At 35.9% G+C, this 25,035-nt stretch overlaps 2 protein-coding genes across 2 annotated transcripts; one reads left to right on the forward strand and one right to left on the reverse strand.

Annotated features, from left to right (window-relative positions):
• Window positions 1–87: 87 nt before the first annotated feature.
• LOC140171169 (NFU1 iron-sulfur cluster scaffold homolog, mitochondrial-like) lies at window positions 88–18,398 on the reverse strand. The gene is made up of 7 exons (XM_072194362.1): window positions 18,301–18,398; window positions 9,101–9,213; window positions 8,178–8,313; window positions 6,758–6,942; window positions 5,806–5,909; window positions 5,019–5,153; window positions 88–4,459 (listed from the first exon to the last, which is right to left on the reverse strand). The coding sequence occupies exons 1-7, from the start codon at window positions 18,396–18,398 to the stop codon at window positions 4,385–4,387; spliced, it is 846 nt and encodes a 281-aa protein (XP_072050463.1). The 3' UTR covers window positions 88–4,384.
• A 24-nt stretch (window positions 18,399–18,422) lies between these two features.
• LOC140171170 (UPF0728 protein-like) lies at window positions 18,423–23,335 on the forward strand. The gene is made up of 3 exons (XM_072194363.1): window positions 18,423–18,599; window positions 21,386–21,505; window positions 22,276–23,335. Exons 1-3 carry the CDS (start codon window positions 18,506–18,508, stop codon window positions 22,338–22,340), a joined length of 279 nt encoding a protein of 92 aa, XP_072050464.1. The 5' UTR covers window positions 18,423–18,505; the 3' UTR covers window positions 22,341–23,335.
• Window positions 23,336–25,035: the final 1,700 nt, after the last annotated feature.

Consider the following 25,035-nt stretch of genomic DNA (forward strand, 5'->3'; position numbering starts at 1 on the left):
TTGGTAAATTTCTTAAATATCCACACCAATAAAATTTCAAACACTTTGTATTACTAAATTAATAGATCAAAAATGAAATGTTGATGGTTGGACTTTGCTATTGAAATTAGTATACTGTTTTATACATCTCTAGTAACACACAATGTCATATAACATTTGTCACTATGTCGTTAAGTTGAAACAACAGTGCTACAATGTTGTGGTGTTGCAGGGATTCCTGAATATTATGTACATTACTGCTGCAATATTAAAAAGATTATGAATCTTTACATTTGACATAGTAAGCCAGATAGAGTCTAACAAATATTATGTACCCAAATCAATTCACCTTTTTGTTAAATCCCATAAGCCTGTGCGGGTAGACATCGGAGGTCTACTTGCAAAGACTTATTGGATTTAGTTGAAAAGGTGAATTAAAGAGCCTGCCATAATGCACTGCCATTTAACCAGAATGTAATATTGTGTTTGTTTATATTTGACCCATCATATTGAAAAATAGATGCTTAATTGCTGCCTAATAACCAAAACAGTAACATTTCTATGAAATTATTACCCCTCCCATGACCATATTGAACAAAATCATTTGGATACAATGTATGGTGCTACATGTTGCCATAACAATAAGCCACAATTTGGATTTCGTAGTTTTTATTACAAGAATTGAAATAATCTTTTCAAAATATGCCCCTGAAACCTCTTATGACATTTTGTACAAAATTTGTAATGATTTTAGTAGGTCAGGTGTTAAATAAAAATTTCTTTGTACACATACACACTGAACAATTACAAGTGTTCACATACTGAAATATAACTTATGGTAATTTCTTGTACATCATGTGAGATACACACCGTTTTAGAAAGTGATGTCAAAACCTTAAAATTTATGAGTGGCAGACTAGCACAGGCAGCGCCAGCTGAGCGCTTGGACACTCCATCTTTCATTTTTTTCTCACTACTAGGTGGGTTATAGGGTATTGGCATAAATAGAAAGTAAATTAAGACTAGGTGGGAGGGTATTAAATTAGGCAGATATTGAGAAGTCTAATGTGAAAGGTTATACACATAAGAAATCACTAGGTGAGCGAACGTAAAGACGGTACGTAAACGTGCAATACAGTCGTAACCAATCTGCACTCGTGAATGGCAATTGATGTCACACATTCACATTCATGTTCCTATACCTAGTGCTGCTTATGGTTATTCGCTGTCGTAGTGCATGTTAGTAACCATTGGTTACTGGTTCAAGCCTGGGCTCATACACCTGTTCCGAATACTGATATGCCATAGGCTTCGTGTTGTGATCATTTCGATCAGTGGTTCGTAACAAAGAAAGTGTGAGCCAGTTGACCTAGCAACGATCATATTATAATGTGCACTACGCCACCAAATTCAGATAGACAATAACAAAGGTATTTTGTACATCAATGATGTAGATGTAAACAATTTATTCATGCATCAATAATCACTATATAATGTACATTTAAGCAGATTACTGCTGTTAAAGATTTATACAAATAATTCTCATTTTGCACATTCCAAATAAATCATTTCAATAAGTCAGAAATTTTATATTGTGTATTACTTATGGTCTAGCCTGGGTTTTGTTTGCCTCACTAATGTTTTCTCAATCTGTCAAACAAGGTGCAATATTCCCCATTCATCTGTAAGTTTATGTATTGATGAGGTGCCTGCAATGTTAGAGCATTTCCTAACATTGCAGGCACCTCATCAATACATAAACTTACATTATATGGCCACTTAAAGGCCCATTCAGTGATTTGCTCATCCGGACGATCATGAAAATCTTCAAAATTCAGATATTGGTACCTATGTCATTGTCATATGTGCTAACATAGCCTGCTTGTGGTTCAGCCGAAAGCCGTATTTTAGACAAATTAAGGCATTTTACATGAATCTGTAATTATATACTGACATATAAATTAGCTACATGTATATTTGAATGGGGCTTCAACTTCATCAATACTGCTGTTTTCTTTGTTTGTTTTTTTTTGCCAAATTTTTCATTCCAAAAAGTACCAAATGACAATTTGAATGACTTATCCTTTACTTTTTTTAAAGCAATTTATAAACTTTTTTTTACACTTTAGATGGGCTCACTGAATGTGCCTATAAAAGTTATATGGCATGAGATGCCCTCACGGTTGCCTGGCAGTTGTTTGTCGCATGTCATTTCATCTAGCGTACACTGGATGCAGTCAACATTCACAAGACAATCTAAATATAGTTTTTCTGTCAAAATACGACAACTCATTTCAAAAGCTCTGGTTTGGAATACAATGTACAAGATACTGTTTTTTACCAATAGTATAGGAACAGAAATAATTGACACTTGACCTGATGAAACAATCCTGTTAAATTATACTATGATTTGAAGCATACAAGTATATATTGATAGGGTTTTTTGAGCCAAGGAGGAATTGTTTTTTGTGCAAAAACGTCAAATAACACTGAAAACAAAAACTATGTCAAAACTCTCAGCTGTCAATGATACAGTGACATATTGAAATATAGCAGGTTTACGGAGGGAATTAATGACACCATCTTGATCAGAGCACCCATAGGGAAAATGGTTCTATTCTGCCTCTTCCAAGAAAAAACTTTGTACAGCATTCAACAGCTTGTTGACTTCAGTGGAATTCTTTTTGTAAGGGATCACATACATAGGCCGAAGCTTGATGTATCTAGCCTGGTGATGACTTCATAGGTCCTCAACAGCTCTCAATTTGCCATGTCATATGTACAGAACACCCAAAGAATTAGATTTAGGTCCCACACATATCTGCAAGGGTGCAGTTTCACCCAGCCAGACTAAGGGAAACTGCAGCAAGTTTCAGCCTATGAACTTAATTTTCCATTGAAGGGGGATTCAACAGCCAAGCTGGGGAAGGCCCTATAAAAACACTGGCAATAAGTGATGAATTGTTATGGCTTTTACAGAACATTTCAAAGAATTTAAAATAATTAAAATGTACTACATACTGTTTGTGAAGAAATTCCCCATATTGAACTGACCAAAATGGTGTTACTCCAATACTTTTTATTGTTTCAGTAGAGGAGGTCAATATTAATGTTCAGCAAGATTTGTTGTCTTATAAACAGCATATGACACTTGGACTATGATAAGCACACTTGCATTCCATACAGAATCCATTCAAATTCTGCACAATTTACGGAAAATGAAATTTGTCAGATGCACTCTAAAACAAGATTGATGCCATTTCCCTCCATATGCAAACTAGGGTAGTATTAGAGAATAATAAATAAATTTTGTTTTTACTTTCCCCTACAATGTGATAGACGATACGCAGGTCCAATATTTTGAGTAGTATCCACTACAATAAAATATTGGACCTGTCCATTGTCTATCACACGGCAGCGGGTAGTAAAAACAAAATTTCATATCATTTATTCTCATTCATAGTCAGTTAAATATTATTTTATAAAGTCTATAAATGATTTTATTGATCAAATATTAAGTTACCGTTATAAAACTCCCTTATTCTAATTAAAATGAACACAACTTGTTTACAACTTCATGTCTTCAGTTATGTGTACTGCAAGCGCATGTAAGTATTATGCACTAGGTCTACCCTTACAATGCGGTACATATGCGTACCTCTACATGTGTGTTATGCATTATCAATCATTGTGAAGGTGTAGGGTCGTCTACGACCTGACAGACGACACCCTTCATGTAACTGTCCAATCAGATTATGTAGCTGCTAACTAGACCACTTCCACTGAATAAAAATGCTTTTTGTTCCATTAGAATCATTGAAGTGTTCCAACAATTTACCTCAGCTGGTACAACATTTATAACAGACAAAATCACTGCCAAATGCTAGCAAACCACACATATTACTCAAGACTGGCAATGAGGGTCAGAAGGGAAATGATTTATACATTGATGTCATCATGTCCTACATGCCTAATCATGGCAACATCCCTAGTATTTGTTACCATGGTAAGGGATGAAATCAAAACTTGACCGGCGGTCGACTGTTGGTTCCTGGAGGTTCCATCCGGTTGGAGCCAGTGTCTATTGTTCTAAACAATGGAACGCGGTGCAACCGGCGGTCAAGTTTTGATTTCATCCCTAAAACAAGATGGCATCCAGGTCAAGAATCTCAGAGTCTGATCAGGCTAGTGTTTGTGCCAATTGTAACCTCTTTATCATTTGCAATCTTTTGATGAGACTAGACAGGTGCCCTGTTCCATTCTTGGCAATCATATCCACACACCTCTCCCAATTGTTAAAATCTGTCCAGTATTATTACATCAGAGGTGACAGACTGGCTGAAACTTAATTGCAACAGTTCATAATACAATAATACTGTATGTCCTATCCCATCAGTTATGATGGCTATTTGGCTTCTCCAATTTTCTCCTCCAATTCTTTCAATGTGTCGTTGACTATTGCATCTGCTTCATCCTCTACCTGTAACAGACGACAAAATGTCTATGATTGCATTTAGAAAAAAACTATGAAATTAGTCACAATTATGATATAACATTCAGAGACATCTGAACTGCCGTTTTGTTTTCTTCTATTTGACATCTGATTTCTCTCACTGCTGAGATGTCACTAAGTGCCACTCTAAAAGCCTGAAACTTGTGAAAATGACTGAAATAGCTTGTATATTTGGGATCAAAATTCTAAAATGGTCTAATAAATAACGTATAGAAATTTGTCTTAAGGAATTCAGGCAAAAGAAAGAAAATTGGCATCTCTGGGCTCTAAAACAACATATTCTTAACTTTGTTCTACCTTCATGTACAAATTGTATCCAATGGATGTGACTGGATTAGCATTGGGCTTTAAAAGGTAAGGATTAGTTAAGACTAGGACTAGCTTACCAAAACACCCAAAGACCCCACATACATTGGGGCATTCCTTGGAGTGGGACATGGGCGAGCAACACAGTGAGCACCTCCACCCAAGCCAGCCTGAAAGCGTTATGGCTAAATATTAAAAGATAAACAAAACCAGTTCTTACCTGTTCGACACTCTCCACCTCTGGTACATAAAACTGCAACATATTCTGCACACCATTCTTTAATGTCACTATTGAGCTTGGACAGCTTGTACATGCACCTTGCATCTTTAATTTCACTACACCATCCTCAAAGCCCTGAAAATAAGCAAAGGTTTTACACCTACAGTAATAACAAACATGTGTTTCTTTACAAAATGATACAGTCCTTTTTACATTGTAGTGTTTTTCTTGATCACTTTTGCAACTATATTGTGACAGCAAGTAACAATAATGACCAAAAATAAATTGGCTTCTTGCAGCATATGGGAACAGCCCGATTCCACACCACTATTGAATCAACTAGCAGAGTGCAGCAAGTGAGCAAACTGCCCTTGTACACATGAGTGAACGTACAGCAGGATTAGGTTGGCACACATGATTTGATACTGCAGCTGGGGCAAAATATACACCTACGTCACTACCAAACTCAAGGTGAAACAGTACTGGTGTCTGACATAACCCAGCATGATTTTTGAATCATTTTGGTTTACATGATCATTTACACCTAACTTTCACAACAGTGTAAGGCCCATTCAGTGATGTCAGTGAAAGTGTACAAAAATTATTTATAAATTGCCTAAAGTGAAGAATAAGTTAAACAAATTGTCACTAGCAGGCTCTGTTAGCACATCTATGACACTAACAAAGGTGCCAAAATCTGAATTTCAATGATTTTTACAATCCTTTGGATGAGCAAATCACTGAATAGGCCTTTTAAATGTTACTTTCTCTGATGCAATCAACTCACCATAAATACAATATCACCACCATCCTCTTGCACTGTAGGTCTAATCCTTGTGTCTAGGAGTTCTTTGATCATAGCCACTGTCTCATCATCATCATCATAGATTTCTATTAGCAAAGAAGAATGAATCAAGTTGATTTGTTTGACTCCTTGTCATAATTATTATCAGCCTATTACCCTTATGCTCTTCAATCCTTCATGATCTAACTCCAGCAATTTGCACATGTATTGGGAAATGATTGTTGTTTATCTGTGAGTTATAGACTCAAGTTCAGCTGAGTCTACCTAATATTTACCACATTTTTATTGGCTACAGGACACTAACTGCGGGTGGGTGTAGGGTGTGGTTGCCTCTGTTTATGGTGCAAAACAAGGACACACACCCGATTTTTAACTATCAATCGACAAAGCACCTGCAATGAGAGACCGTCTTTGCTCTATATATTTGATAGCTGCAATGTATTGCTGATAGCGTAAAAATGCATTTGACGCTAATTGTCCCCATAGACGGGTGTATCAAAAAAGTCCACATTTCGCTGTAGTTTGACCAGGTGTGTTACGTCCTATGCAAGTGTTTTTACCCAACGTCCATATTTGATTTTCATTGGTTCATCTTAAGTTTGGTAGTGACTTAGGTGCATATTTCGCTGGTTGCAGTGGTTTCTTGGCATGCAACCATGAATAAGCACTGACGTCACTAACGAACTTGAGGTGAACCAAAGAATAACAGGGACATGTAGGTGTACACAGGATCAAAAATAAAAAGTATTTTTATGATTCATTTACCCAGCTCTCCCTGTGGTACCCAGTTATACCACAGGGAGAGCAGAAGTATTAAATTCCCAGTCAATATCTCTGCAAGTAGCCTCATAGGGGATTAAACCCAGGTGCCATGCACCAGAGACAAATATTCTCATCATGCTCTTCACACAGTTAATACAATATAAATTCTCACCTGTGTCTGGAGCAGGTTGCTCATCTGTGAGTATAGGCAAACCAGCAGCAAAGAAATCCATAATAGTAGCATAGATCTCAGGCTTGAGTACTGCCCAGTCTACTGTATCATCATCAACTTTTGTGACGGTGATAAAATCAAGACCATAAAATACAGCCTTGATTCCATCAATTCTAAATAAAGACCTGCAAAAAAATTTAATTCCTTTTTATGTGAAAAGCATCTTTTTAAAGAGATAAAAGTCTATTTCAAAGGTAGGTAAAATGTAAAATTGTCCCCTAAATATGCAAGAAATATCAAGTTTTCATTATTAGGTTGTTGAATAGCTGCTTCTACCAATCTACCCATGGTTGGCATTAACTCTAATGCTGGTTTCATACTTTCAGCCGGCCGTGTGATGCTTCATCATGCTGTTTGCACTTTCCTGCAAGCGGAGTGGCATGACCATGAAAGCTAATGTTGCCGCTCAGCACAGCTTTGTGCTTATTGGCCAAAAATCGTATCCTATTCTCTTACATGTACGTCAGAGCGGCACCACTCCCACTCCCGAATTCAACTCCTAGCGATATGCCGCTTTGTTCAAAGTGGTGGAGTGAGTTATATATCGGTATGCCACTGGTCACCACTAGCGTTTCGCAGCAGGAAAGTATGAAACCAGCATAAGCCTCACCTCACCCAGTTGTAAAAATACTTATTATTTTATTATGCAATGTCTACATTTTCATCTTGATTATTTATTGTATTATATTATTAGAATATATTATATTTATGACATCTTTATATTGCGCTGAACTTTTGAGACAGATTTGGAGAGTCCAATTTACACCTTTCTCATTAAAACCATAATGTACGATCTTATAATATGAAATTGGGTTTCAAACCTGATTTTTTGGCATATCAGTAATGTTTACACATGTCACAACTTTGTTGTGTTTGTCGGTCAACAGAGCAAAGTTCGGCATAAAGTCATAATTCATGATTATGACTTTATGTCCTCCCATAGAACTGCATGTTAAACGGCCAAAATAACCAGTAGGGTTTCTTTCACTTTACCTTGTTATTTCAGCTCCAAATGGACAGAAACCCTTCCCGAACAATTATTACTAGTATTATTTCATAATTTGAGTATAGAATAACAAATTTAAAATGTGTAGGAAATCGTACATTAAGGCTTTAAGTGAAACTGACTTGTAAGCTACATGTGTACAGGTGTGGGTCTCTGTATGGTATCATTCCTAGTACAAAGGATGAAGCACTCTCATGGTTCAAATGTACCATGGAGACTGAGGAAGTCTGAATTTGATCTATAAATGCTCCCAACTAAATTCATACTTGTTTCCTCTACCCAGCATGTCACCACCAGCTAGGACTCATACCTAGAAGGCGAGTACCTTGCCCACTGTGTCACTCTCTTACATACCTTGCTAGTGGTGATGCATGTGCATTTCTAGCACTAGGAAAGTCCATAGTACCAGACGGTAACACTTCAACACCAGGTATGAACTTGAGACTATTAGGATTAGGTGTGTCTTGAGTTTGGATGAACATACTCCTGGCTGTAGAATGAGAAATACATAAATCAATGAATCAATTATTAGCTTTTTACTGCAACCAATTTACTTACATCTCAGTGCTGAGTGCACAGCTTATTTAGGGTCCATAACTTACAAGTTCCCCCCTAAATACCTTTTAAAATAAATCGAAAAATATTTGACAAAATGCAAACGTGTAAAAAGGTATGGGTAGCCTTATTTGTTTTACACATGGACCAAATTATAACGTCACACGTCATTGCGTTCAGTCACAATGGTTCATTATGTAAAAAAGAGACCGTTTTAAACAGTGCTAAAAGTTGCATCAGAGTCCATAGGAGTTAACTCTCAAATAAAACAGTTGGCCAGGTCTATTCATGTGTTTGTTAATGAAAACCTGACTGCTATGGACTCAGGTGCAACTTATAAAATGGGCTCTTTTGTCACACAATTAAGCACTGTGACTGAACGCAAAGATGTGTGACGCTATAAATTGGTCAACATGTGTAAAACAAATAGGGCTATACATTTTTATATTTTTACAATTTGTAAAATAAAGTATTAGGGGGGGAACTTATAAGTTGTGGACCGTATATTTCTGCAGGCTAGGTTCAGCTTCAGATCTTATAGCAAGCTGCATATATTATTGTACTAAATCACCTCTTCCCTTTAATCAATAAATGCAACAATTACAGTTGTTGGGAATAACACACACATGCACGCAAGACACACAAGATCATTAGAGAACCAGGGAATTTGCTACAAAATAAAATGAAAAGTAAAATAATATATAATTGTGCATACACCTTACCTGGTTGTGTCAATGTGTTTGGCCATCTTTGACAAGCTGTTAGAACCCTGGTTTGTGATGTCTTTACTCCTTGAAACATGTGATAGTGCCTTGCTTGTTGGCTCACTTTAGTGCTACAAATTAAAAATAACACATCACTGTTGGTAACCCACGCTTTAGAAAGGGTGGGTTTGAGAGGTCCACAAAATGCTTAAAAAGGTGGGTTTGAAAAATTTCTGGTTAAAATGTGTGTCCAAATATAAAGCCTAAAGGGTGGTCACTGATAAAAAGGAGTTTTCATTTACATGCATGTTTCAGCCGAGACGGTTACTTTTTTGCGGCCACGCATCGGTATATTAGATAAGCACATCTTGTTTTACTAAAGTAAAACATCATTGGACAGAGCAGACGGACACTGCAGAAGTAATTTGTTGAATAGTATAGCTTTCTCAATCAAGATGTGACCGGGGGGGGGGAGGGCACTTCAATTTGAAATGGATATCGGTGTAGGGCTGACACTTTTGCACTAAGGGGCATTCGGTGAGAGCTAAATGTAAAAAATATGGGGTCATTGGGTGAGAACATGATTTTTGGCATTCGGTGAGAGCAAAATGTAAAAAATATGGGGTCATTGGGTGAGAACATGATCTTTTTTTGAAATGGAATCTTTGGGTGAGAACCGAAAAAGTGCCACAGAAACCTCGAAAATCGAATTTTTAGTTCTAAATGGCTTCAAATTTCTTTGTTTTTTCAAAATAAGTAACAAAATCAGTGATAAATGAAAGTTGCTGTTCAAATTGAACTTGTAAGGGTCTTTGTGACAGATCAAATGGAAAAATAGGGGGTCTTCGGGTGACAGAGCCGGGACAGAGCATGTGTTCGTAAAAAATATGGGGTCTTTGGGTGACAGCGATGCTGAAAAAGGGGGTCTTAACGCGGCTGTGTACTCTAGACATTGTTTCTTTCGCGAAATTGAGCTTTTTTGAAATGTATTTACTTTGTTATGTTTTTTATAAATACAAGGAAAGAAAATTCAGATTTGTTAACTCTAAATGCTCTATTTTATGGATTTTATTTCACTATTTCACTCGTTTCCGCAATTTAAAAGGAAAGAAAATCTTTGTTGTACCATCGGGTATACGCTGCAAGCAACAACGCATCGCGTTTGTAGACGCCGCAATTTGTTAACGCACAGATACGCTATGCATACGCAACGCTTATCTGCATGCGCTGCGCATCTTATGGAAGCACCACGGAAGCACTGATTTCATAAAAACCTTGCGGTCAAATGGCTCCGTTTTAGCTGATAAAATGTGAATTTTTTCAAGTTCTTTCCCCGATTTAAACACCAAGATATGAATAGATTTCGCACAAAACTGTGGATTTACCCGATGTTCACGTAATGTAAGGTAGAAAAACGAGAACTTCCGCATTCTCCTGTGAGCTTCGATCAAAGTGCAAAATGTGACCTCTTTAAACTTCAACGGCCTTTATTTCAATGTTCATTTTCTCGGTAAAATGACGATTTAGGTACACGATAACTCAATAAATACAGCATCTATAGGTAAGCAATTTTTTCTCATTTTTTTATATTTTGGTCTATTTCCGATTTTAGGCATCATTTTGTGCAAATAGGCGCGTTTGTGAATTTTAAAAGTTCATTTTGATACCTTATAATGGTCAATATCTAAAAAAACAAGGCCAATATCAAAAAACTAAAAAAAATGTTTTTGGAATGATGTCTGAAGATTAAGAAAATAACAAAACAAAAATATTTGGAAAGAGTGTTTTTTTTGTTATGATGTACCGAACAAAAATTGCCAAAAACTCACTTTTTTGTGATTTTCTTCATAATTGTTGTTTTTACACCAAATCTGTATAATTTATATTAAGATTCATTGATGTATTGCCTTTATAAAAATGTATACTTTTATATGTCTTATGTGAATAATTACAAAGTTATGGCACTTTTACTACATGCATGTCTGAGAGTACACAGCTACCCCGGGATGTGACAATGCATTTTTATGTTAAGGGGCGCAACACTAAATCACTACGCATTTTATGTAAGAACGAAATTGCTAATATAGTCCATAGTGAGTATGAGATTGTAGCGACCATATCTACCGACATGTTCACTTTAAATAACTCAATATCAGCTCATATGAATTCGACAAGTGTCGTCAATGATAACATGCAGAAAAAACCGGACATTTTATCTCAAAAGCAATTCTCTGTGGCGGATGAAGACAACTTCCGATTTTGAAATGTGAGTGGTGAATTTAGTATATTTTTAGGCCATATTTTTTGCACCGCTGAAATAGCGAAAAAGTCAACGGTCATCGATATATGCCGACAAAAGTTTTGGAATCTACAGAAACAGAGCTTTAATTTGATACCAAATTTATTTTGCCAAGTATTGCAGGGACGCCAGGAATGGCGCTCAAGTAGGCCAAAATCACACGTTATCCTATGGGACGCTTATTTAGTGTTGCGCCCCCTTGTAACGGCCGTCGTTATGAACGCGTTGTTTTTACATTCTTCGCGTAAAATAAGAAATGCGCGTCATGAAATGTGTTCTATTTCAATCATGATGATAAACAAGGATTACGAAAAGTCACCCTGATGAATTATTATTGGGAAAATGCTTTATTGGCCGAGCAGGCGCCTGCAAAGTCTAGAAATTGTATCCAAAAATCTTCAAAAAGGCTCAAAAATGGGTTTTAAAGTTAATAGGCATTGTTAATCTGCATGAAGCCGTTTTGCTGCATATTCAGTAGGCCTATGCAAAAGATCATAATTGTTACTACTGAAACGGGGGGATGTTTGTACTTCACACTCATTAACAAGTGCTTTCCAAAACAAAATGGCAAGACAGATAATCTAGAAAAGAAATTAAACTTGGTTCAAAGACGTTAGCTTAAATTGTTGTCTGTCACTAGTTTTAGTGAGTTTTGTGCAAACTCTGGCATATTGGAGGAAAAGTCGAAATATGCGATTTTCCGCATTTCGGCACTGATCTTTAAAACAACATTTCTCTTGAACGAAATGTCGCAGAGACATGAAATTTTCGGTGTTGAGCTACAAATTTTCTCTAATTTAATTTTATAAGTGACAAATGTGGATTTTGAAAACTTTTAAGTCCTTATAAGGGGCGCAACACTAAATCACTACGCATTTTATGTAAGAACGAAATTTGGCTAATATAGTCCATAGTGAGTATGAGATTGTAGCGACCATATCTACCGACATGTTAAGCTTTAAATCACTCAATATCAGCTCATATGAATTCGACAAGTGTAAGTCAATGATAACATGCAGAAAAAATCCGGACATTTTATCTCAAAAGCAATTCTCTGTGGCGGATGAAGACAACTTCCGATTTTGAAATGTGAGTGGTGAATTTAGTATATTTTTAGGCCATATTTTTTGCACCGCGAAATAGCGAAAAAAGTCAACGGTCGATATATGCCGACAAAAGTTTTGGAATCTACAGAAACAGAGCTTTAATTTGATACCAAATTTATTTTGCCAAGTAGTGCAGGGGCCCAGGAATGGCGCTTTCAAGTAAGGCCAAAATCACACGTTATCCTATGGGACGCTTATTTAGTGTTGCGCCCCTTGTAACGGCCGTCGTTATGAACGCGTTGTTTTTACATTCTTCGCGTAAAATAAGAAATGCACGTCATGAAATGTGTTCTATTTCAATCATGATGATAAACAAGGATTACGAAAAGTCACCCTGATGAATTATTATTGGGAAAAATGCTTTATTGGCCCAGCAGGCGCCTGCAAAGTCTAGAAATTGTATCCAAAAATCTTCAAAAGGCTCAAAATGGGTTTTAAAGTTAATAGGCATTTTTAATCTGCATGAAGCCGTTTTGCTGCATATTCAGTAGGCCTATGCAAAAAGATCATAATTGTTACTACTGAAACGGGGGGGATGTTTGTACTTCACACTCATTAACAAGTGCTTTCCAAAACAAAATGGCAAGACAGATAATCTAGAAAAGAAATTAAACTTGGTTCAAAGACGTGCTTAAATTGTTGTCTGTCACTAGTTTTAGTGAGTTTTGTGCAAACTCTGGCATATTGGAGGAAAAGTCGAAATATGCGATTTTCCGCATTTCGGCACTGATCTTTAAAACAACATTTCTCTTGAACGAAATGTCGCAGAGACATGAAATTTTCGGTGTTGAGCTACAAATTTTCTCTAATTTAATTAATAAGTGACAAATGTGGATTTTGAAAACTTTTAAGTCCTTATAAGGGGCGCAACACTAAATCACTACGCATTTTATGTAAGAACGAAATTTGGCTAATATAGTCCATAGTGAGTATGAGATTGTAGCGACCATATCTACCGACATGTTCGCTTTAAATCACTCAATATCAGCTCATATGAATTCGACAAGTGTCGTCAATGATAACATGCAGAAAAAATCCGGACATTTTATCTCAAAAGCAATTCTCTGTGGCGGATGAAGACAACTTCCGATTTTGAAATGTGAGTGGTGAATTTAGTATATTTTTAGGCCATATTTTTGCACCTTGAAATAGCGAAAAAAAGTCAACGGTCATGGTCGTATGTCATGAATTGGTCATCTTTTGTGTAACATAATGTAAAATGAGGAAAATATCACCAATTGTGATTCACTTCCACACAACTTTTAATAAATACATTTTAGACCATTATAAGTATATATTTCTGGAAAGCTTATATTACAAGGATGCCAAATCAACAAAATATAACATCATAATACAGGGTGTGTAAGAAATATACAGGGTGGAACATTAACAAAATTAGCATCTTTCTTGTCACAGTGAACCCCATCTTTTTCTTTTTTGAAAGCTATGTAGCTCAAAATAAATATGGATTCAGAAAGACATTTCATGGGCCCTTCAAACAAATTAGGAAGAAAGAGTTTGGTATCCCTTGTGTTAAACATACAGGGTGGTCAAAAATTGTAAAATAATTTTACAATTTTTATGACATATATCAATCAAAACTTTTTTCCTCCATTTCTGGCACTAAAACTAATAGCATAATTGAATTCCTCATCAAATTTCCTTTAAAATATGTGTACTTTTGAATAAGCAGGATGACTCGGGCCAAAGATGGGCCATTTAGAAATGTCAGCGCAAACGTGCACACTTTGTACAGTAACATAGGAAAAACTGTCTTAATTAGCATTTAATTAGGCACTTAATTAGTTACAACTTTTTTTACAGTTGATCTACTATGAGGTAGAACTACAATCCAGGATGATATATGTGCAATTTGTAGTCCATGCTAGTTGTACTTTTTAAGATACAAAGGTTTGAAGTTTGCCATATTTTCACAATTTTGTGTACAACCCTATGGGGCTCCCCCGCCCCAGCTCCCCCGCCCCGGCTCCCCCATTGACGCATCTTACATATTGAAGTATAAATCTCAAAGTAGTTGTCCAATTGACTTGGGGTTTTTTGTGTTTGACAAAGAACATAATTATCTACAACATGACACCAAACATTCCACAATAGGTACTATACTTTTAGAATAAACCAAACTTGAAGTGTGAAGAAATCATTTTCATGTTACGGCTCCTCCATTTTTGGGTGACCTATTTGTGACATGCGACCTCATCGATATATGCCGACAAAAGTTTTGGAATCTACAGAAACAGAGCTTTAATTTGATACCAAATTTATTTTGCCAAGTAGTGCAGGGACGCCAGGAATGGCGCTCGAAGTAGGCCAAAATCACACGTTATCCTATGGGACGCTTATTTAGTGTTGCGCCCCCTTGTAACGGCCGTCGTTATGAACGCGTTGTTTTTACATTCTTCGCGTAAAATAAGAAATGCACGTCATGAAATGTGTTCTATTTCAATCATGATGATAAACAAGGATTACGAAAAGTCACCCTGATGAATTATTATTGGGAAAAATGCTTTATTGGCCGAGCAGGCGCCTGCAAAGTCTAGAAATTGTATCCAAAAATCTTCAAAAAGGCTCAAAAATGGGTTTTAAAGTTAATAGGCATTTTAATCTGCATGAAGCCGTTTTGCTGCATATTCAGTAGGCCTATGCAAAAAGATCATAATTGTTACTACTGAAACGGGGGGGGATGTTTGTACTTCACACTCATTAACAAGTGCTTTCCAAAACAAAATGGCAAGACAGATAATCTAGAAAAGAAATTAAACTTGGTTCAAAGACGTGCTTAAATTGTTGTCTGTCACTAGTTTTAGTGAGTTTTGTGCAAACTCTGGCATATTGGAGGAAAAGTCGAAATATGCGATTTTCCGCATTTCGGCACTGATCTTTAAAACAACATTTCTCTTGAACGAAATGTCGCAGAGACATGAAATTTTCGGTGTTGAGCTACAAATTTTCTCTAATTTAATTAATAAGTGACAAATGTGGATTTTGAAAACTTTTAAATCCTTATAAGAGGGCGCAACACTAAATCACTACGCATTTTATGTAAGAACGAAATTCGCTAATATAGTCCATAGTGAGTATGAGATTGTAGCGACCATATCTACCGACATGTTCACTTTAAATCACTCAATATCAGCTCATATGAATTCGACAAGTGTCGTCAATGATAATGCAGAAAAAACCGGACATTTTATCTCAAAAGCAATTCTCTGTGGCGGATGAAGACAACTTCCGATTTTGAAATGTGAGTGGTGAATTTAGTATATTTTTAGGCCATATTTTTTTTTTTTTTTTTTAGCGAAAAAAGTCAACGGTCATCGATATATGCCGACAAAAGTTTTGGAATCTACAGAAACAGAGCTTTAATTTGATACCAAATTTATTTTGCCAAGTATTGCAGGGACGCCAGGAATGGCGCTCAAGTAGGCCAAAATCACACGTTATCCTATGGGACGCTTATTTAGTGTTGCGCCCCCCTTGTAACGGCCGTCGTTATGAACGCGTTGTTTTTACATTCTTCAGCAGTAAAATAAGAAATGCGCGTCATGAAATGTGTTCTATTTCAATCATGATGATAAACAAGGATTACGAAAAGTCACCCTGATGAATTATTATTGGGAAAAATGCTTTATTGGCGAGCAGGCGCCTGCAAAGTCTAGAAATTGTATCCAAAAATCTTCAAAAGGCTCAAAAATGGGTTTTAAAGTTAATAGGCATTGTTAATCTGCATGAAGCCGTTTTGCTGCATATTCAGTAGGCCTATGCAAAAGATCATAATTGTTACTACTGAAACGGGGGGGTGTTTGTACTTCACACTCATTAACAAGTGCTTTCCAAAACAAAATGGCAAGACAGATAATCTAGAAAAGAAATTAAACTTGGTTCAAAGACGTGCTTAAATTGTTGTCTGTCACTAGTTTTAGTGAGTTTTGTGCAAACTCTGGCATATTGGAGGAAAAGTCGAAATATGCGATTTTCCGCATTTCGGCACTGATCTTTAAAACAACATTTCTCTTGAACGAAATGTCGCAGAGACATGAAATTTTCGGTGTTGAGCTACAAATTTTCTCTAATTTAATTAATAAGTGACAAATGTGGATTTTGAAAACTTTTAAATCCTTATAAGGCGCAACACTAAATCACTACGCATTTTATGTAAGAACGAAATTGCTAATATAGTCCATAGTGAGTATTGCTAATTCTACAAAATCCGGTGCCAATCCACTAAAAAAATTGAAAAAATAAAAGTTGTTCAAAAATACCTGCTTTTTTGTTTATTAAGAGTAAATGTATCACTACTTTCAGATGTAAAAATTGCCAACACCACTTGCATATTTTTCTTTCAGGAAGTCATGATGTTTTTAACACTAAAACTCAATGTAATGTGAGCTACGTTACCGACTACAAAATGGGCTGGTTTTACTCAATCCAAGGTCATAAAAAGCAATCTAAAGATCACTTGAGTGAAATGTAAAACAGATTTCACCATTTCATAGAAGTTTTGAAGATGCGTAAATGAGTGTGTAACGTAGCTCACAGTAACGTAGTTCACTGGTTTTTAATGTTTTTAATGTGATTTGCGAACGTTAGAACGTTATGTCGGTTAATTATAATATAAATGGGGTTCGACCACTGGTAGCTTTCACATATTATTAGGAAGTACATCTAATACAAGTGCATACTATAGAATCCTGGTAACGTAGCTCACCAATCTTAACATGGTCGGTCGAAATTTCAATGTTTACAACATTTCTATGCCAAAAATGCTACAGCATCACGATTTTTACTGTGATTTTTAAAACCTATGAGTGTTTCCTTTCAAAAACCGCACATTACATTGATACCTCTGTTTTACTTCTTTCCAATAACGTGTGTTAAAAGGGGTAACGTAGCTCACAGCGTTTTGGTGGAAAGTGCAATTTATTTTAGAATTACACAAAGACATTTTAATCACTAAAAAATAATGTTGATAAACAATATGATGGTGCGTTATCTAATTAAAAAACAACAAATATGTAAAGAAATCGCATTTATTCAAAGAAAATATTCAGGGTTAGATGTGACACTTGAGCAGTGGAAACGCATTTTGAGCGATTTTTGAGCCTTTGCAAGGGTTAATCAGGCTGAAGAAAGCATTTAAAGTATGGAAAACTATATATGTCCGTGTAGATCTCGTTGAGTTCTACCAGAAAAACAACATATTTGATGCCCTAAATGCTCGACAAACTGTTTGTGGACCAAAGAACGGAAAAAAGGCTATTGGCACCGGATTTTGTAGAATGAGCGGTATGAGATTGTAGCGACCATATCTACCGACATGTTCACTTTAAATCACTCAATATCAGCTCACATGAATTCGACAAGTGTCGTCAATGATAACATGCAGAAAAACCGGACATTTTATCTCAAAAGCAATTCTCTGTGGCGGATGAAGACAACTTCCGATTTTGAAATGTGAGTGGTGAATTTAGTATATTTTTAGGCCATATTTTTTGCACCGCGAAATAAGTCAACGGTCATCGATATATGCCGACAAAAGTTTTGGAATCTACAGATTTATTTTGCCAAGTATTGCAGGGACGCCAGGAATGGCGCTCGAAGTAGGCCAAAATCACACGTTATCCTATGGGACGCTTATTTAGTGTTGCGCCCCCAAATTATGTGCAATTTTTTTCAGTAAGCTTACCAGAAAAGGAAAGTCATCAGTTCTGGTCTTGTCAAGCCGCGTATACTTCACAAATAAATTTAACAATACACATTCATGATTGTTATTATTTTAAACCTCCAATACTTACCACTTGATGGTATTTACAGCACATATTCGCCTTGCAAGTTGCGAAACAAGTCTACTGGGAGCGGCCATTTTGTGTGTTATGAAATAGGACGACCTCATGTGGCGACCTTTTGATAGGATTTCTGCTGCACTTCCTTGACAACATGACGCTTCTGTAGGAAACTTGACAAGATTTGGTGATAATTTTTACGTAAACTCTGTACATTATGCCAAAAAACGCAACAGTCACTGTTAATTATGGCCCATACCGGGCATGCGGTGTAGTTGAACATAGGGAATCTAGATTAGACGGATTACAAGGTAAGAGTTCAGTCATCCAGTCAAGTTCATAAGTTGTAGGTAACCTAGGCAAACCTTAGTTAACACATTTACTAGTCAGCGAATTCGCCGAGACCGGGGCCCCAACACAATGCATATTTACATAGAAATTTGAATTTTTTCGAGAATAGGTGGGTGAAGGAAACCTACATAAATATGTTTTCTATACTTCACTTGACCCAAATATATGATTTTTATGGTGATAATCAAGTCGCATATGGAATTTTAGAGGATTTTGATAGCAGTTCCATTAAAAAAAGCTGCCATCGCCATGAGACTAAGATCTAGAAACACCCCGAAATGCCGTTTTGGGGAATTTTGCTAGCTGAATCTTTTTGATGAAAGTCAATCTTTGACAAGATGTAACTTTGCTACGGAAAGTGCTATGAAAAAAAGGTTTTCAGTTTTGGCTTAGTTTACTCAAGGCAAGGGCTTTAATTTGATATATAAAACGATGCAATTTGATGGCAAATTTGAATTCACCTAGGATAGGGACAGGCATAAAAATTTCAAATTAATTCTATTAACATGAATTGTTGTTTATTGGAAGAGAGAACTTCTCAGAAACAATTTGACACCAAAACCAATCTTCTACTGTATTGCTAAGTGAAGTTATGACGAAATTACTGTCGGAACATTGGGCCATTTTCTCTGATAAGACTTACCATAGGAGTGCATGGGGGGACTTGATAATTTTTGTGCCCCCCTGTCAATTTTTTGTTTTCACTGTAATTTAATCTAATTTTTGTTGAATATTATGTATGTTATCATTTTCAACACATCTGTGAAATTTTGTATGAAAATTCAAATTTTAAGGTGGTAAAAAAGTGATTTTTGTGCTAATTTTGGTCAAATTTTGCCATTTTTCGGCCATTTTGGGCCCATTTTAGGCAAAAACAATGATTTTTCCCAAAAAAAAAAAAAAAAGTGCTTTCTACCAGCAAATAAGTAAACTGGAATTGTTATGTGAAAAGGATGAAAGTTTTTGTCAAACCATGTTTCCTTTTGTCAGAAGATGAATTTTGGGTCAAAATATAATTTTTTCCCAAAATGCCCTTTTTGACCCCTTTTTTTTTTTAAATTGTGATTTTCACCAAGGCATATCTCACAGAAAAAAATATTCAAAAGTGAAGTCAATGTTGCATTATGCTTCCTAAAGCGTTGAATCTGTTGTCAATGCAAACTAGAGCATCTGAAACAGATTAATGTTGGTTTTATTCATCATTTTCTCCAAAAATGGTGTTTTCAGTGGCACAAAATGGCACAGATTTACATAGGGCTTTATTATCAAGTAAAATAAATAGCGCCCTCACTCAGATGTGCCTGTCCCTACCTAGGATACCTATAAGTTGATTTTAAGCTTCCTCATGTCCTACACTTAGTCCTGCCAGCAAGACTTCAGTCTTTATCATAAACATAATGACATCTATGGACCTGACATCTAGGTATGACGAGTTACAGTTACTGGAACTAGTCCTACACTACAAGCATGACAAGTTACACCTTTCCTGCTAAACATGTAAAGCTGAATTTATACTCGATCGCTTTTGCAGAAAAGCGATTTTCACGCATGCTCAGTGTTTACTTACATTTCCAGAGCGTCAAGCCGATCAATCGATTCAAATTGCTGAGGCAAAAACCGTCAACGTCGGTTGAAGGAATCTCAAATTCCCAGCGATATCGCTTGACACGTGAATGCATCAACCAATCATTTTCAACCAACTGGATCTATTATTTTGCTAATTAATTTACCTTTCTCGATTATTGACTTTTGGTGATGAATTAATTCAAAACAATAATTATTGACAGCGCTTGATGTTTTAAAAATGTATTTTGTGGCATTTAGAATATTTTAATTGTCATCTGCAATCGCTATCGCAAAATTGGGCGATTGCCCATCACTTTCCAAAAGCGTTTAATCGCAATTGCTCGGTGATCGAGTATAAATTCAGCTTAAAGGGGCATTTCGTGAACCACAGCCTCATCCCCCCACTTTTCCCAAAAAAAGTCGAGATTTTTACACCACTGGATACCTCTGGCTACATAATGTTTATGTACCAAATATTTCTTGCAGATTAATTCGTTTAGCAAAAATATCGCCAAATTTCAATTTCGTTCTGGTGCACCAGAACGAAATTGCAACACATTGTCTATGGAGCAGTGTAATACACATAATCATGCATAACTCATAAACGCAAAATCGGAATCAACTGAAATTTTGGAAATAAGCTTTTTCGTGGATATCTACTGAAAAATGTCATAAAAAGAGGATGCTAGGATCACGAAATCCTCCTTTAAATGCTACACGTACTAGATGTAGGATCATTCATTGTTAGTTTTTTAATCTTGATATTCAAAGTGATATAAATTTGTGTTCATGACATATTCTATTGTTAAGATTTCAAAATGCATTGAAATTGTATACCGGTACATTAAAAAATTGTTTTTGCATATTTATTTTTTAAGGGGCTTGATTGGACCAGAGCATAGGGACCCAGTAAATTATGGTGATCCTGACTTTTAGACCACCCTCAGCGATCTTTACCTAGACCAGGCTTTGATAAATGAGGGAAAATATGGGGTAAAAACAACTTTTTGAAAACAAGTGAAAATGGCCATTTTTCTAGGGAGTTTTGTCTCGAAAAAATGATTTTAAAATTGGATGGAGCTCTAGTATACTTTGTATACTTTGCCAACTGAAAGGGTAACAATGTATTTATTTCAGACATGAAGACAAAGTACCGGTACTATGTTTTGTATTTTTTCAGCACTACTTTCTGAAGATGGTCACAAGGTAGAGCTACAGAAGATAGATGATTGGAATGTTGTTGAGCTGATAGTTAATGGGGAACTTGTCTACAAATGTGACATCAATGAATTAGATTATGGTAAGTTAATTGTGCAGGAACATTATTTCTAACTATATAGAACTACCCCGGTACTAGACACAGACAGCAAGAATGTGATGGGGAAGCTTAAATACTCCTATGTTTCAGGTTTTACTTGTGTAAAGACCATACCTACCAGTAGGCTATAACACACAATACATAAAAAAATGATTTGGTGCCCCCTCTAGTGCATTGCATACATGTGTACTTGCTCGATTAGCATTTTGTGCAAATTTTATTACAAACGTGAATTAATGCGGTTCCGGTTCTTTTTTAATGGACCTTTTTATTGTAAAGACTGGAAAGGGTGCTATTACCTCATTTTGAGCCATTTTAGGCAAGGCTTATTGAAGAGAACTGCATGGAATTGTACAACAAAATTTGCATCAAATGTTTACTTGAGCAAGTAGGAATTTGAACACTTCTGAAGATGGGGCTATAGCAACAAAAAAAAGTCCTATATGCGGCATGCCTAATAGTGCTTATGAAACAAAGGTGTGCTGCCTATCAGCTCATATTAGGCGGGACTCATATCATGAATTGATATAGAATTGGTTTTGTTAGTGTGCTTTTGTTTGTTTTTTTTTTTTTTTTTTTTTGGTACATGTGCAGCCCGGTGTGCAGCCCTCCTGATCAGATCCAAATTGTTTACTTGGTCAATATATGTCAGGATTCAAAGCTAGATTTTTATCTAGATAAATGTCTAATTGATCAATGGATTAACCATTGTATTAGAATTAAAATATTTTATATATATTGTGTTTTTGCAGGGAGTGATGGGAAATTAGACAACCATTGTCATGCTGCGTTGGAAGCTGTGAGGAAAGCATTTTGATAAAGACTATTACTGACATTGTACAAAAATTCTATTTTATCATGAAATTTGTTGTGGAGGAGGAAAAGGCTGTTGGCTTCATCATCTATTCTACTAAGGTCAAAAGAACATTGTCATCTATAGATGACAATGCTCTTTTGTCCTTAGTAGAATCATCCATAAACACTTGAATATTGAATATTTACTGACAATGTACTGTTTAGTGTTTGTACAAAGTGTCTATTTCATCATGAAATTTGATGTGGAGGAGGAAAAGGCTGTTGGCTTCATCATCTATTCTACTGAGGAGAAAAGAGCATTGTCATCTACCATCCATAAACACTTCAATAGATCTTGAACATTGAAAGTGTAACTCATGATACCTCAAACAACCCTTTTTAGGCCAACAATAGGGGTATACCCCCCCACCCCCAAAAACCAAAAACAATCTTGAGTCACTAACTTCAACTTGAAATTTTTCAGAAGTGTATTGCTGGCAGGGGGCTTTTGAAATGTTGGGTATGTGATGTCTCTCAATAGGCCTCCTTTTCTGAAGTCAAATTTTTAAATGAATTTTATCATCAAAATGCCATAAAATTAAGTAATGCAGACAGTTTTCAAATGTTCTATTGCAGCAAATTTGGCAAAATTGGAACTAGGAAACAAAATTGAAATTTTCTACCCAATGACCCATTTTTTTCTCCACACTTTTCAAAATTTTGTACCCAGGACCCCCTTTTTTATTTATTCATACCAAATGACTACCCTTTTTAAACAACATAGGTGATAGACCCCTACTTCCCATCACTTGAGTCCCCCTGCCCAGGTCCCCAGGCCATTACTAGAATACTGTAAATTAAAATACATGCCATTATATATTCTGTATAAAATTACTGTAGGCCTAAATAGATGCCATATTGTTTTGTGTTTGTATGACTCGACTTCATTATTCAAGACAAAGTAAGATATTTTAACAGTGATTGTAAATATTGTGAATAAATTCTATTGTAAATATCAACTTATAATTAGTTAATGTAGTTTGTACATTTCATTCATGAATATTTCTGACCCATTTGATTTGATTTGATTTGATTTTATTTGATTTTATTCGGTATCTCCATATTGCACATACAACAATACAAGGTAAATAGATATAAAATGCATTAAGATAAATAACATGATATAATACCCAAAAAACAAGGCAAGGAGATATCACAGGATAGCCCTTTAAGCCCAAAGGCTTATTTCCGAAGGGGTCCTTTATACATAGAAGGGCAAAAGGCATACATACATATAAAACATACAAAGAAATATATATATACAAGTGAATATTAAAAGTAAAATAAAATCTTTAAACATGATTAAAATCATTAGAAACTAAATTTGGTTAAAAAGATGAGTTTTTACAGACTTTTGAAACTTGGTTTATTAGAAATTGATTTGATTGCACTTGGTAAGTTGGCCCAATCCTGAATGGCATTATAATAAAAAGAGCCAGAAGTGATGGTAGTGGATTTTGGAACACGAAAATTTTGAGCACTGTTTCTAGTACTGTATTGGTGCACGTTTGAAACTCTGGTAAAATTTGAACTAAGATAGTCTGGGCCAACTTCATTAAAAATATCAAAAACATGGTTCAACCTGAGTTGTTTAGCCCTATTTTGTATGTTAAGGAAATTAAGATCTTTAAAATCATCTTTTGTAATATGATACATGCAATTCTTATTTAAAATAAATCTGATAACTTTGTTTTGAGCAATTTGTAGGCTTTTACTCATCTGCTTATGTGTGCCAGCATGCCAAGAAGAAATAGAGTAATCAAACAAACAAAGTACAAGAGCAGAGCATAAAATTTTCTTGATATTTTGATCAAGAAACTTTGCCTGTCTGTAAAGAAATTTGAGTCTAGAATTTACTTTTTTATGACACCAAGACCCATTTCGTCACCATTCAAGCACTGGTCAATAGTAAGGCCTAAGTATTTGACTGAGGGAGTAGCATGAATTTTTTGCCCTTCACACTCAATGGTATAATTTTGCCAATTCTTCAATTTACGTTTTGTTCCAAAAAGAATGAGTTCTGTTTTACCCATGTGGAGAGAAAGTTTGTTATCTATGAGCCATTTGTTACAGCTTTCAAGATTTTTGCTAAGCTGCTGCCCAATTTTCAACGGATCTTTATCAGAAACCAAAAGAGCGCTATCGTCTGCATACTGAAGGAGCATACAATCAACACAGTTGGGCATGTCGTTCACGTAACAAAGGAACAAAATGGGACCCAAGATACTCCCCTGTGGAACTCCGCATGTTAAAGCCATAGAGTTGGAGTCTGAGCCATTAACATTAACAATCTGAGATCTGCAATTCAGATATGACTCAAACCATTTAGTGGAGTTCATTCCCAGAGCAGTAAGCTTTTGACATAAAATAGAGTGATTAACACTGTCGAATGCTTTCTGGATGTCAAGAAGCACCATTCCAGTGAACAGACCAGCACTGATTTGGTTTCTGATATGATCTTGAAGATAGATAAGACATGTGTCTGTGGAATATTTACCTCTAAAACCTGACTGAAATTTAAATAAGATGTTATTTTCCGTGAGATACCTGTTAAATTGTACAAACACTGCCTTCTCCAAAATTTTGGAGGCCACAGACAAAATACTAACAGGTCTGTAGTTGCCTACTTCCAACCTGCTCTTCTTTTTTTATCTTGG

This window comes from Amphiura filiformis, chromosome 15, assembly GCF_039555335.1.
Source record: "Amphiura filiformis chromosome 15, Afil_fr2py, whole genome shotgun sequence".
Lineage (NCBI taxonomy): Eukaryota > Metazoa > Echinodermata > Ophiuroidea > Amphilepidida > Amphiuridae > Amphiura > Amphiura filiformis.